We start from the raw sequence: 14,703 nt of genomic DNA on the forward strand, positions 1-14,703 counted from the left end.
GATGGTGTTCAGAAAGATGCACTCCGTAGCAGATTCATGACTTGTTTGTGTCTTCACTCCTTTTTTTTTTCTTCTTAATGCTAGACCACTTTGCTAAAAAGCAACAGTGTAACTTGATCCCCTTTTTTTTTTTTTTTTTTTAGTGCTTGATGTAAATTTGGGTCTCGCTAGCCGAGGTCATAAACCATATATACCATTCATGAACTAGGGCTATTCTTTCTGTAGCTTAAAATGTGAAAATCTGTGTCCATATTTTCCCCCACCACAGGCTAATAATGGTTCTTTAGAGGGCATATGTGCTCTTGAGTGTGTATGCATGTCCTTGTCTTTGCATGCTGTCTGATGTCTCTAGTATTGTACTTAGTACAAGACCGAAGCAGACTGCTTTGAGTATATCTTCAAATTATGCAAGGAGTTAGATGTGGAGAAAAGAATGACTCGATAACATACTGGTAATTCTATTGCTACAGTACAGACTCATTTATTGTAGTCCTTGTGATCTGCCTTCACATGCTCTGTTGGTTTGGATTGTTCGCAATATTGTTGGTCAACAACAGATCTTAGTTGTGTGAGTAAGCACTTTAGAGTGAAGGTGCTAGGAGGGAAGGGCTTGCACGAGGCCAAAATTGTATATACCAGAGTTTTATTTTTTTATTTTGAGACAGTTTGTTACTTGACACGAGGAGTCTCTTCAAAGGGTATGTGAGGTCTGGGATAAGAAAGACTGTCTCTGTCTGAGGTTGCTGTTAAGTAGTAAAGACATTTTCTTTACAAAGGTTCGGAGGAAATTGCTTATAGTGTTACTGTAAAGCTATTTTGTATGAGCCTCCTAAAATTCATCTTTGTTCTGCAGTAATGAAAATGCTATTGTGAATAGTGTGTTTATGCTTAGGTTATGTAGAGGGAATGATGCACATGGCTCATTTTTTTTTTGAATTGGTGTTATTTCTGAATCACTTAGGTTACTCTAAACCTTCTCATATATGACATTATCTCTAAAGGTGGTTTGTTTCTTTCACAGCTCGATGAATGAAGTTGTGCACACATCCCCTACGATAGGAAGTAATGTGGAAGAAATAGTGGTGAATAATACTCGTTTTTTAATGTGGGATATTGGAGGACAAGAATCTCTGCGGTCTTCTTGGAATACATATTATACAAATACTGAGGTACGTGTTTCCCTTTAGTCGAATCTTCTGCATAGCACTTATCAACCATGAAACATAACATTTCATAAGTAATATCTTCTCAGCTACAATTTGGCTGTTGATCATTCTAAAAATTTAAGTTGCCCAGTTGAGGAGCATGTATGTTTCATGACAAACAGAAATGTTGTAATGACAATTGTCATTATCCTGACCATCTCTTGCTTCTTCCGCTGCTTTTGAAAATAACCACCACTGTGTTCCTTCCATCACAGAATTTACACCATCCTTTCCTTCCATACTTCAACTGTATGGTCAACTTCTAAAAACCCTGTGGGCTGGCAAACTCGACTTCAGTATCTTAATTTTTTTATGTGAGCGGTGTTTTTGTTTTATTCTGATTTTGGGGTGCTTATTTGAATAGCAGTTTTATTTCTGGTGGGTGGGAAGGGGTAGGTTAGTATTGGCACCATGTGTAGGATAACTACACCTTCGGGTATCTCTGGTCTCTGGTGTGGACCTAGCAGTAACCACTCATTCTTTTGTCATTCTTTCATGTCTATGGGACAGGTAACCAGTTGTGGAAAGGAATGTTTGAGAATTGCATGTGCAAATTAAATAAAAGTGAACGTTCATCATTTGAAAGGATAATAATGTAACTATGGAGAGTTTAAAAGCTATGAAAACAATTGAGCAGTTTCAGATTTGAGACCATGTAGAATTTCGGATCCTACTGCTTTAAAAATGAAGATAGCAAGGACCGAAATATATAATTAAATTGTCGTGCAGGATTTGTTGTACTCGCAATGTGTGACATTTATAAATGTCACTACATACAGAAATGTTAAGAACATATTTCTAAATGAAAAGTTTCAGAGGTTTATATAACACGCCAACTGATCACAATGTGGTAAACCTGTCTTCAGGAAATTGATGGTGGAAAGTTCAGTGTACTTGTCTACTGGTCGAGAACGGGCTTTCTTGTGGATGTCATAACACAGTGAATGTGGAAATAAATGAGCAAGTTCATCTATAGACTAGTTTTGTACTTCCTTTACCTTTGCAAAGACCCCCCTTAGACTACAACTGAAACAAACTAGTGCTTTTGCAGTGTAAATCTTTATTGGATTCCCAAACTGTGCATTATTTTGCCATCTAGTGAGTGGTTGAGCCCAGATTTGTTTCTTTGTAGTTTTTTCTTTCTTCCCCCCTGCTGGCTATCCTCGACCAGTTGGTGCCATGTGCGTTCTCACGTGACATCAGACGTGCCTGGAAGCCCTCTGCATGAAAAGCAAATTTTGAGTTTTTTTTTATTTTGTATTTTTTAATTCCTTGTGAGGTCCTTGGCCAGGTGGGACGGAAAATGCTCAACTGAAGGCATTGAGGTGTGTAACGTGTGCCTGCCACAGTATCATAGCTTGGAGGCATGTAATCCGTTTGTGGAGTTCATGCCCAACAACTTGAAGATCAGGGAGAAATAAAGGTGGGCATACAGTACCATGACAGTCTCAGTATAAACAACCCACCTTAAACAGCGTAGGGCTGCTAACAATGAGGAGAAAATTGAGGAAACTGATGTTGCACAGATCCAAAGCTGAGGAGGCCATTGTTGAAGGAAAAAGAGGTGTGTACTGAGGACAGATAACTGAAGAGATGCGGGGTAACACTACAGGGTTGCAGTGGCCAGACCGAGCCAAGACCCTTGGACTCTTAGGTCCTCGAAGGCATAGTCAACACAAGGGAAGGCTAAACACAAGGAGCCCCATGCTACAATTTTGAAAGACTCAGTTGGTGGTAAACCCTCAGAGCTGACTTAGACTCTGAAAGGGGTTTGAGAGCAGGGAAGAGAGGAAGCAACCAAGAAAGAGGCTTCAGTGCCAAAAAGAAAGTCACCAATTATTCCCATACACGAAGGAAACTCCAGTAGATGCGTCTCCTTGCCCAACAAATCATGGATTTCAACCCCTCTTTGGCAAGGGAGGGTGAGGAAAGATCATGCAGGCTGTGTAACTTCTGGCACAAATCTTGCCCCACCTGTTATGTTGCTACCCCAAACTCGCCTGTGACTGTCGCTTGTTAGTCCCCTTATTTCTGGTGCATATGATAAACTCTTACAGAGCGGCTACATATCTATTCTTTTCTAATGCCATCCCTGTGACCTTGGCAAGGCTGGGGAAATTTACCGATGTCATTCACTCAGCATTTCACTTGTCGTGGGCAGACTCTCTTGGTCAAGACTCTGCCTGATCCCTGCTCTGCTCCCTGTGTGGACCAAGAGTGCACTTGTAGTTTAACAGACCTCTCCACCAGCACTTTTACCAGACGGTCTTTTAAATTTTTTAGCTTCTTTGTATTCTTGTAAAGCCATCTTGACCCTGTTGGCTGCCCATGTGTTTTAACTGCACTTAGCATCAGTACTTTAAAGATAATTATTTACTTTTTTTAAACAATATAATATTGTGCAAATCATTTAGATTTGTTTTTAAGCCAAACAGTGTAGCATATATTTGCATCTACCGCTCAAGAAGTTTGATTTTTAACTCCTGCTTTTGAATTCAATAATACTTTTGTATATATTGTACCATGTAATTTGAATGTGAATAAAATCAATCAATCTGTTATGTCAAACAGAAGGTGCTTGAGGTTGACACGAAAAAGATCCATCTCCAGGCTGAAGTTCTGTTGAGCAGGAAGGAGGAGTTCTAGTACTCCCTCAAGAGATCCCGAATCCTCTTAAAGATTGAGAGGCGCAAGAGAAAGAAGAGCTGGCATTGGAACGTCCAAAAATGCCAGAGCCTCAAAAAGATGAGGAAGATGTCTTCTTTGAGGAGGAGAACTAAGAGTCTTTAAGCAAAAGGATTGGGTCCCAATAATAAACATGCCCTTCACAAGAGAAAACATGTTCGGAATATCAGTGGACGAGGCATTTAAGAGGATGAAGTAGGACAGTGATACTTTAAAAGTGATCGGTGATTCTTAGTGACACTTAAAACAGTGGCCAAGGCATTGCTCATACAGAAGAGGGTCCTGGCATTGACAAAGCAAACTCATGCCTACCAGAAGTTCTGACAGTTTCATGTGTGCTGAAACTAATGGGAACGATTGCATCATGAATACCTGTTATACCTCAGGTCAGTCTCCACAAGACCAAAACAGGAATTGCTCCAAAATCAATAGTCACAAGCAACTGGGAGTTGGGAAGATCTAGTCGTTGTCAGGAAGATTGCGATCCCAGCTGGTCAGTTCGCCAGGCAGAAAGTTGGCAAAAAGTTTCGAAGTCCTGCTTCTGGCAGTTTGGGGAGAAAAGGAGTACACTAACAGCAGCCAAGGCTCCAGGGAGCACCACTTGCGGGTTAGGACTCACTCCATCAGAGGACAACAGCAGGGTTGAGGGCAGATCTAGTTGATACTGGGCAGTGGGGCAGACAGCACAACCAAAATTTTGTTTCTGAACCAAGATTAAGCAACAAGCTTAGTAGCCATTCACCTAATGGGCATTCAAAACATAGAAGCAGACAGGCAGCTCACAAAAATGGGAACTAAAGCAAATCATAGTTGGGAGTTTTTACCAGGAATACAGCATACCAAGAATAGATCAGTTGGCAACATACGAAAAAGCTAAAATACTAATACTTCACTACCCATACCACCTATCCAGAGCAAATGTCCTTTCAATATATTGGTCAGGGCAGTTTGCATACCTGTTTCCCCCATCCCCCTTGAAACTGTTAGTGCTAAACAGATACAGACAGGCACACATGGCTCTTAATTTTCATATCCCTGACCTGGCAATACAAACGTGGTTTTTGAACTAGTGTAGGTAGGTAAATGCAGGGTGATGAACTTAACTGCCTTTCAGGACATGCTAGCAAATCCTCAGTCAATCCAAGTCACGTTGCTCTTCCACATCAACCAGACTATCCAACTACTCTTCTTTTTCCAGCTACCAAATCCTCTTGCAGAAAGATCTCTTCATACATTAAACGTTCGTAGGGTAGTTATTTATTACAGGCAGGAAACAAGGCAGGTCAGGAAGTGGAGCTAACTTGTTTTATTTGCTTTGCAATAACAAGTAAAGGCTTGCCGGTCACCTATGGGACTGTTACAGGGTGGAGTCAGCAGGAGTGCCAGAGGTGATGAGATTACCTTAGTGTGGTCCACTAGGAAAAAGGGAGTCACATTGGAATTCACCATCCACGTTTCACTAAGTGCCATCTGCATGGCAACCACATGGTCATTGTGAGACCTGTCAGACTTATGGGGGTCTTCCCCCTGACTTTCTGCCTCTCCTCCTCCATTTTTGCTGGACCTATTCTTGTTGGCCTTAGGACTCTGACTACTTTACCACTGCTAACCAGTGCTAAAGTGCAGCTGCTCACTCCTTAAAACAAGGTAATACTGGCTTCTCCACAATTGGTATATTGCATTTACTTATGTCTCTAGTAAAATGCACATGTGACCAGAATCTGTAAATTAAATGCTACTAGTGGGTCTGCACACTAATTGTACCACCCACTTAAGTAACCCTTTAAACATGTATCAGGCATCCATTGCAGATCCTGTGTGTGCAGGTTAAACTAGCCATGTTGACTTGGCATTTAAAACCCCTTGCCAAGCCTTAAACTCCCCTTTTTTTTTTTTTTATTTTTTTTTTTTTACATGTGTCACCCCTAAAGTAGACCCTTGGTAGCCCATAGGGCATGGTCCACTGTAGGTCCACTGTAATTGAAAGGTAGGACATACACTCTTACATTGTACTTGTCCCAGTGATGAAAAACTCCCAAATTAGTTTTTCACTACTGTGAGGCCTACCACTCTCATAGGATAACATTGGGGATTCCCTATTACATTTAGTAAGCTGTAATTTCTGATTGAGAGGCAGTAGAGCTGTCATGTTTAGTACATATGGAATTGTAATGGTAAATCCTCTTTAATGGTAAGATCAAATGTATTGTTACTATTTTGAAAATGTCACTTTTAGAAAGTTGGCATTTCCCTCCTCTTAGCCCTGTGCGCCTGCAGCCTGTCTTTGATCACTTGTGTGGGGTGGGGGGACAGCTGGACTTTGTGCATTTCCTCTAGACAGCCGTGCACAATGGGAGCTTAGATGTGACTGGATGAGCCGTGGTGGGCCATCCTGACAGGATAGGAGGTAGGAGCTGGCCACAGACTCACACTTACACTTGAATAGGCTGTGTCCTGGCCACACACAAAGGGCTTAACAACCCTGTATTGTTACACCAGCCAACTTGGAGCCTGGGCAGGAGAGGAGGGGAATTCCTTGTACTTCAATGTTATTGTCTAGAAGCTTCTCTGATCTTACAGAACCAGGGCACCAACATATACAGACTGAACCTCCGATCCCACCACTTCAGTATACTTCTAGACCTGTAGATACTCTGCCAGGAAGGACTGCTGTGCTTCTAAAAGGACCGTCACTCTCCTGGACTTCTACTCTGAAGGAGCTGCTGCCTTTACACATTGACTCTTACGTTAAGCCTAACTGCTCTGTGCCAAGCTACTAGAGAGGGAGCATAGGTTAATCTAAAGTATGTTTGTGACTTACCCTGCCTAGGATTGTGGTTTCTTGCTTGGGCAGGCTGCATACCTCTGCCAACCAGAAACCCAGTTTCTATCAGTCATCAATGAATACGTTCACACGGCAATTTCATGGGGACATTGCAGCTAACACGGAAGCTCAGGGGGGACACAAAGTACTAAATACCTATACACTCAAAGTTTAACCCAGCCACCTAAGGAGGGATAATATTGCTACAGAATGTATGCCCAGCCTGTAAATCCTGAAAACATTCATTCTGCTAAACAAAATTGACTACGTATCTGTAGGATTCGCTTCCAGCTTAAAGATTTTTTTCTGGATTCTTATGTGACTTCTCACCTCCACAGAAATTTGATTTGTAACTGAGAAGTAGAGTTACTATGTAGAAAGAAATAGGAAGCTCAGATAATGGTTGAAGTTGCAAAGACAAAAAAGGATCTGAAGCTAGCGACCATGCAGAGGTGATTCTGTGGTGTACTCCTCAAGTCATATGAGAATAGACGTGGCACCAAATGGTTGAAGACACCCAAGAAAAAAAGACTACAAAGAGACAATTCCAGATTTAGCCACTTAATGGCAGAGTAATGTACAAAATGTGTTGGAACTATGCCCTTTATGCATGGTCACCCCCGTTTTTTTGTTTTTTTTTCTTCTTTTTTTTCCCCTCTGATGATGAACCTGTTTTTTGTTGGCTCTAGTACTCTATGCACCTTACCCCTGCTAACATGCTTGTGCCCTCCCTTTTAAACATGTTGACATTTGTATACATCTAATTAGACCACTTCATTTACTTATAAGTCCCTAGTTTATGGTACAATCTATACCCTAGAGCTGATAGCACTTATTGTGCCACCCACTAAATTAGCACTGTAAAAACCTTTCTCCAGACCTGCCCCTGCAACCTCGGTGTGCAGTTCTAAACTGCCACTTCAGCCTGGCAAAATAACCCTTTTGCCAGGCCTAAATCATCATTTATAATACTTATAAGGCTCCCCTAAGGTAGGTCCTTAAAGCTCATCAGACTTTTACATTTAATGTTTTACGTGTCCTGGCAGTGAAAAACCTCCAGAGTCGTTTTTCCCTGTGGAAAGGCTGACTCTCCCAAAGGCCAATACTGGTTTTCACGATTACTTTTCATAAGTGCCAAATTCAGTTTGGGAGTAGCTAGAAAAACGGGTTGGGGACTCATTTTATTAACCCCTTCGCTGCCAGGCCTTTTCCCCCTCCTGTGCCAGGCCTTTTTTTCCCTATTTGGGGCAGTTCGCGCTTAGGCCCTCATAACTTTTTGTCCACATAAGCTAACCAAGCCAAATTTGCGTCCTTTTTTTCCAACATCCTAGGGATTCTAAAGGTACCCAGACTTTGTGGGTTCCCCTGAAGGAGGCCAAGAAATTGGCCAAAATACAGTGAAAATTTAGTTTTTTTCCAAAAAAATTGGAAAAAGGGGCTGCAGAAGAAGGCTTGTGGTTTTTCCCCTGAAAATGGCATCAACAAAGGGTTTGCGGTGCTAAACTCAGCAGCTTCCCAGCTTTCAGGAACAGGCAGACTTGAATCCGAAAACCCAATTTTTCAACACAATTTTGGCATTTTACTGGGGCATACCCCATTTGTGCAATTTTTTGTGCTTTCAGCCTCCTTCCAGTCAGTGACCGGAATGGTCATGAAACCAATGCTGGATCCCAGAAACCTAAACATTTCTGAAAAGTAGACAAAATTCTGAATTCAGCAAGGGGTCATTTGTGTAGATCCTACAAGGGTTTCCTACAGAAAATAACAGCTGAAAAAGAAACATATTGAAATTGAGGTGAAAAAAACATCAATTTTTCTCTACTTTTTACTCTGTAACTTTTCCCTGCAATGTCAGATTATCGAAAGCAATATACCGTTACGTCTGCTGGACTCCTCTGGTTGCGGGGATATGTAGGGTTTGTAGGTTCATCAAGAACCCGAGGAACCCAGAGCCAATAAATGAGCTGCACCCTGCAGTGCGTTTTCATTCTATACCGGGTATACAGTAATTCATTTGCTGAAATATAAGGAGTAAAAAATAGCTATCAAGAAAACCTTTGCATTTCCAAAAAGGGCACAAGATAAGGTGTTGAGGAGCAGTGGTTATTTGCACATCTCTGAATTCCGGGGTGACCATAGTAGCACGTGAATTACATGGAATTTCTCAAATAGATGTCTTTTTTACACACTCCCCTATATTTGGAAGGAATAAATGTAGAGAAAGACAAGGGGCAATAACACTTGTTTTGCTATTCTATGTTCCCCCCAAGTCTCCCGATAAAAATGATACCTCACTTGTTTGGGTAGGCCTAGCGCCCGCGACAGGATATGCCCCAAAACACAACGTGGACATATCACAGAAAACAGAGCTGTTTTTAGCAAAGTGACTACCTGTAGATTTTGGCCTCTAGCTCAGCCGCCACCTAGGGAAACCTACCAAACCTGTGCATTTCTGAAAACTAGAGACCTAGGGGAATCCAAGGAGGGGTGACTTGCGGGGCTCGGACCAGGTTCTGTTACCCAGAATCCTTTGCAAACCTCAAAATTTGGCTAAAAAAACACATGTCCCTCACATTTCTGTGGCAGAAAGTTCTGGAATCTGAGAGGAGCTACAAATTTCCTTCCACCCAGCGTTCCCCCAAGTCTCCCGATAAAAATGATACCTCACTTGCGTGGGTAGGCCTAGCGCCGGCGACAGGAAACACCCCAAAGCGCAACGTGGACACATCCTAAATTTTGGAAAAAAACAGAGGTGTTTTTTGCGAAGTGCCTACCTGTAGATTTTGGCCTCTAGCTCAGCCGGCACCTAGGGAAACCTACCAAACCTGTGCATTTCTGAAAACTAGAGACCTAGGGGAATCCAAGGAGGGGTGACTTGCGGGGCTCGGACCAGGTTCTGTTACCCAGAATCCTTTGCAAACCTCAAAATTTGGCTAAAAAAACACATGTCCCTCACATTTCTGTGGCAGAAAGTTCTGGAATCTGAGAGGAGCTACAAATTTCCTTCCACCCAGCGTTCCCCCAAGTCTCCCGATAAAAATGATACCTCACTTGCGTGGGTAGGCCTAGCGCCGGCGACAGGAAACACCCCAAAGCGCAACGTGGACACATCCTAAATTTTTGAAAAAAACAGAGGTGTTTTTTGCGAAGTGCCTACCTGTAGATTTTGGCCTCTAGCTCCGCCGGCACCTAGGGAAACCTACCAAACCTGTGCATTTCTGAAAACTAGAGACCTAGGGGAATCCAAGGAGGGGTGACTTGCGGGGCTCGGACCAGGTTCTGTTACCCAGAATCCTTTGCAAACCTCAAAATTTGGCTAAAAATTCACATGTTACTCACATTTCTGTGGCAGAAAGGTCAGGAATCTGAGAGGAGCCACAAATTTCCTTCTACCCAGCGTTCCCCCAAGTCTCCCGATAAAAATGATACCTCACTTGTGTGGGTAGGACTAGGGCCCACAAAAGGAAAGGGCCCAAAACTCAACGTGGACACATCACATCTTTTTATAAAAAGCAGTGCCTACCTGTGGATTTTGGCCTGTAGCTCAGCCGACACCTGAGGAAACCTAGCAAACCAGTGCATTTTTGAAAACTAGAAACCCAGGGGAATCCAAGATGGGGTGACTTGCGGGGCTCTGACCAGGTTATGTTACCCAGAATCCTTTGCAAACATCAAAATTTGGCCCAAAAAACACTTTTTCCTCATTTCGGTGACAGAAAGTTCTGGAATCTGAGAGGAGCCACAAATTTCCTTCCACCCAGCGTTCCCCTAAGTCTCTCGATAAAAATGGTACATCACTTCTGTGGGTAGGCTTAGCGCCCACAAAAGGAAATGGCCCAAAGCACAACGTGGACACAACATATTTTTTCACAGAAAACAGAGGTGTTTTTTGCAAGGTGCCTAGCTGTGGTGTTTGGCCTGTAGCTCAGCCGGCCCCGGGGGGGGGGGGCAGAAATGCCCTAAAATAAATTTGCCCCCCCCAACCCCCACCCTCCCCCGCCGGGAGCGACCCTTGCCTACGGGGTCACTCCCCCTGCGTGACATTGGCACCAAAAAACAAATCCCCGGTGCCTAGTGGTTTCTGCCCCCTTGGGGGCAGATTGACCTAAAATTGGCCAATCTGCCCCCAGGGGGGCAGAAATGGTCTAAATACAATTTGCCCCCCCAGGGGAGCGACCCTTGCCTGATGGGTTGCTCCCCATCTCTAAAAAAAGAAAAAAGAAAAAAAAAAACACAAAAAAAAAATTGCCCTGGCGCCTAGAGTGTTCTGCCCCCCCCCCCCCCCCCCCGGGGGGCAGTTCGGCCTAATAATAGGCCGATCTATCCCCCGGGGGGGGCAGAAATGGCCTAAAATAAATTTGCCCCACTAACCCCCCCCCCCCCCCCCCCGGCGGGAGCGACCCTTGCCTACGGGGTCGCTCCCCCTGCGTGACATTGGCGCCAAAAAACAAATCCCCGGTGCCAAGTGGTTTCTGCCCCCTTGGGGGCAGATTGACCTAAAATTGGCCAATCTGCCCCCAGGGGGGCAGAAATGGTCTAAATACAATTTGCTCCCCCAGGGGAGCGACCCTTGCCTGATGGGTCGCTCCCCATCTCTAAAAAAAGAAACAACAAAAAATAAAAACACAAAAAAAAAATTGCCCTGGCGCCTAGAGTGTTCTGCCCCCCCCCCCCCCCCCGGGGGCAGTTCGGCCTAATAATAGGCCGATCTGTCCCCCGGGGGGGCAGAAATGGCCTAAAATAAATTTAACCCCCCCCCCGGGAGCGACCCTTGCCTACGGGGTCGCTCCCCCTGCGTGACATTGGCGCCAAAAAACAAATCCCCGGTGCCTAGTGGTTTCTGCCCCCTTGGGGGCAGATTGACCTAAAATCGGCCAATCTGCCCCGAGGGGGGCAGAAATGGTCTAAATACAATTTGCCCCCCAGGGGAGCGACCCTTGCCTGATGGGTCGCTCCCTTTGCGTGAAATTCACGCAAAGAAAAAACTCCCTGGTGTCTAGTGGTTTCTACCCCCCTTGGGGGCAGATTGGCCTCATCAAAATAGGCCAATCTGCCCCCAAGGGGGGCAGAAATGGGCAAAATATAATTTTCCCCCAAGGGGAGCGACCCTTGCCTAAGGGGTCTCTCCCCACCAAAAACAAAAAAAATGAAATAAAAAAAAAAAAAAATGGTCCCTGGTGCCTAGAGGTTTCTGCCCCCCCCTGGGGGCAGATCGGCCTAATAGTAAGCCGATCTGCCCCCAGGGGGGGCAGAAAAGGCCTTCCCGAAAATATGCCCCCCCTGGGAGCGACCCTTGCCCAAGGGGTCGCTCCCTTTTGTCAATAACAATAAAAAAATAAAAAAATCCCTGGTGTCTAGTGGTTTCTACCCCCCTTGGGGGCAGATTGGCCTCATCAAAATAGGCCAATCTGCCCCCAAGGGGGGCAGAAATGGCCAAAATATAATTTTCCCCCAAGGGGAGCGACCCTTGCCTAAGGGGTCGCTCCCCACCTCAATAAAAAAAAATTAAAAAAAAAAAAAAAAAAAAATGGTCCCTGGTGCCTAGAGGTTTCTGCCCCCAGGGGGGGCAGAAAAGGCCTTTTCAAAAAAATGCCCCCCCCGGGAGCGACCCTTGCCCAAGGGGTCGCTCCCTTTTGTCAATTTCAAAAAAAAAAATGCCTGGTGTCTAGTGGGGTTTCAAAAGCCGGATTGCAAGCAATCCGGCTTTTGAAACCCTCGGAGGGACTTCAAAGGGAAGGAAATACTTTTCCTTCCCTTTGAAGCCCCTCCGGGCCTCCCAAGTGATTGAAAAAGAAATGCTTTTGCATTTCTTTTTCAATCGTGCTGGAAGCAGAGCTTCCAGCGCGACGAGGGAGGCCCCTGTGACACATCAGGGCGTGCGCGCGCGCTGACGTCACAGGGGGGGGGTGGGGGGGGGTCGGGGGTGGAAGGGGAAGGTCTTCCCCTTCCATCCCCGACTTGGGGGGGAAGGGGGGTGCACGGGGGGGCGCGCTAGCGCGCCCCCAAGTTCCCCTGTGCCATGGACGAGATGATCTCGTCCAAGGCACAGGGGAACTGTAGCCTTGGACGAGATCATCTCGTCCAAGGCACAGAAGCGGTTAAGTAATTTAAAATTCAACTTAATGGTCAAGTCGAATTTTACATTACTATTTGGGAAATCATACTTTTAGAAAGTTGTCATTTTCCTGCCCAAACCATAAAGGTTTTCCTGCCAGTGTCCAGGTGTCACCTGACCCCGATGGCTTCCCTGTGGTGAGGTGTGTATTGCTTCCAGACAGTGGACAAAGGGCCCTGTGAGTGGGGATTAAGACTCTGCCCCTGACAGGATGACCTGGGAATGGTGATCCCCATTCCTGAATTTCCAAGGGTTCCTACCTTGCCATTGGCAGATGAAACTCAAACCAAGGGCTACTTCCACTTTGTCTCTCTATTCAGGATTGCATCAATCCCAGTAGGGGTCATGCACTGATCAGAGCTGTTGCAGTGGGTGGACAAAGGATTGCCCTCCCTCACAGACTGGCACTAGGTTATAAGAAGTGTCAGCCCCAGAACCTCTCACCAGAACACTCCTGAACGTGTGAAGACTCAGAAGGAGGATTGCCCGGCTCTCTGATGAACCTGAAGGAAGACTGGACTTTCTTTCCTTGAATCCAAGACCTTAGACACAAAGGGTCATTAGGCTAATGTCCATCTTTTTTCTGCAACTGCCCCACTGCCCAGTAGCAGCTAGATCTACCCTCAACTCTGCTGCTGTCCTCTTTTGGAGTGAGTCCTAACCCCCAAGTGGTGCTCCCCTGGACCTTGGCTGCTGTTAATGTACTCCTCTTCTCCCCAAACCGCCAGAAGCAGGACTTCAAAACTTTTTGCCAACTTTCTGCCTGGTTGAACCGACCAGCTGGGATCGCAATCGAGGCAGCAGCGATCAACGTTGCATCACTGGTCAGCCTAGCTTGCAGGTTTGCCCCACTGAAGTAGGTTTGACTGCCAGAAACGTTTCTGTGTCCGAAGGTAGAGGTATTCTTTGGGACTGATGCCAAGCAGCACCTAGTCGACGTCTAGGCCTTTCTGGGCACAGACTTTGTTCATCGCCCATTCTAAGCTTTCCTGCCTTTGTCAACAACCGCCTTAAATTCTCAGTTAGCCTAGGCTATTGAGATTTCCAGCCACTAGGCATGCTGAATTTCTTTTTTGGACTGAGGACCAGAAGCAGGAGAGCTGCCAGAGTTGCCTGTTCTTTCAAAGCTTGTGGCTGTATGTGGTTGCTGCGGACACCAAAGAGTCCTTACCCTCATGAAAATCATCAGGGGAAACTACCCTCTCGGAGTCCTTTGCAGTCATCTGTTTTGACTTAGTCAACCAAAGTATCTTGCAGTGAAAACAAATATATAAATTATTTCTTTTTTGTATACAATACATGTATGTGATAAAGAATTTAATGTAGATCCTAGTTTCCACTGCATTTGTCCATTCCAAGAGATCTTTTTTCTGGGAGGACATAGTTGGGCTGCATGGCTAAAGCGTACTGAACAGAAATACAATGTTTTGCCAACTCCAGTCCCAGCAATACAAATTTATATTTGATCCTCTATATCTTAGGCATGGGACCAACATTAGAAGACAGTGCCTAGTTGACATTTCAGTGGGTAAATTCAGATTATCACACAGCTTACTTATCACAGTTCGCCAATACATTTACAATTGGTCACAGCCCCAAGTCATGTTAAAACAAAAAAAAGAAAAACAAATGCTCTTCCATCTTCTCGCATTTGGGGCATGCTGACAATTCTAGATAAAAGGAATCAAATAAGAACTGATTAGAAATTGAAGTGTAGTCATAATGAACTGGGCATTTCTAGAGATCATTTGAACATGTGTGCATGTTTGGTTCTACTCCCTGACTATAAACTGTCCCTCTAGTTGGTTATCCCAGACTTGCCAAACTGGCAACACCATTCTTTATCAGCCATCAACACCTTATAAAGTCAGGAC

At 44.8% G+C, this 14,703-nt stretch overlaps 1 protein-coding gene across 1 annotated transcript in view; it reads left to right on the forward strand.

Annotated features, from left to right (window-relative positions):
* ARL5A (ARF like GTPase 5A) overlaps nucleotides 1-14,703 on the forward strand; it is a 133,221-nt gene that overhangs the window by 60,140 nt on the left and 58,378 nt on the right. The window contains exon 3 of the mRNA XM_069225182.1: nucleotides 1,022-1,169. Coding sequence (XP_069081283.1) covers nucleotides 1,022-1,169 — 148 coding nt within the window. The remainder of the gene's footprint in view (nucleotides 1-1,021; nucleotides 1,170-14,703) is intronic.

This window comes from Pleurodeles waltl, chromosome 3_1 (genome assembly GCF_031143425.1).
Source record: "Pleurodeles waltl isolate 20211129_DDA chromosome 3_1, aPleWal1.hap1.20221129, whole genome shotgun sequence".
Taxonomy (NCBI): domain Eukaryota; kingdom Metazoa; phylum Chordata; class Amphibia; order Caudata; family Salamandridae; genus Pleurodeles; species Pleurodeles waltl.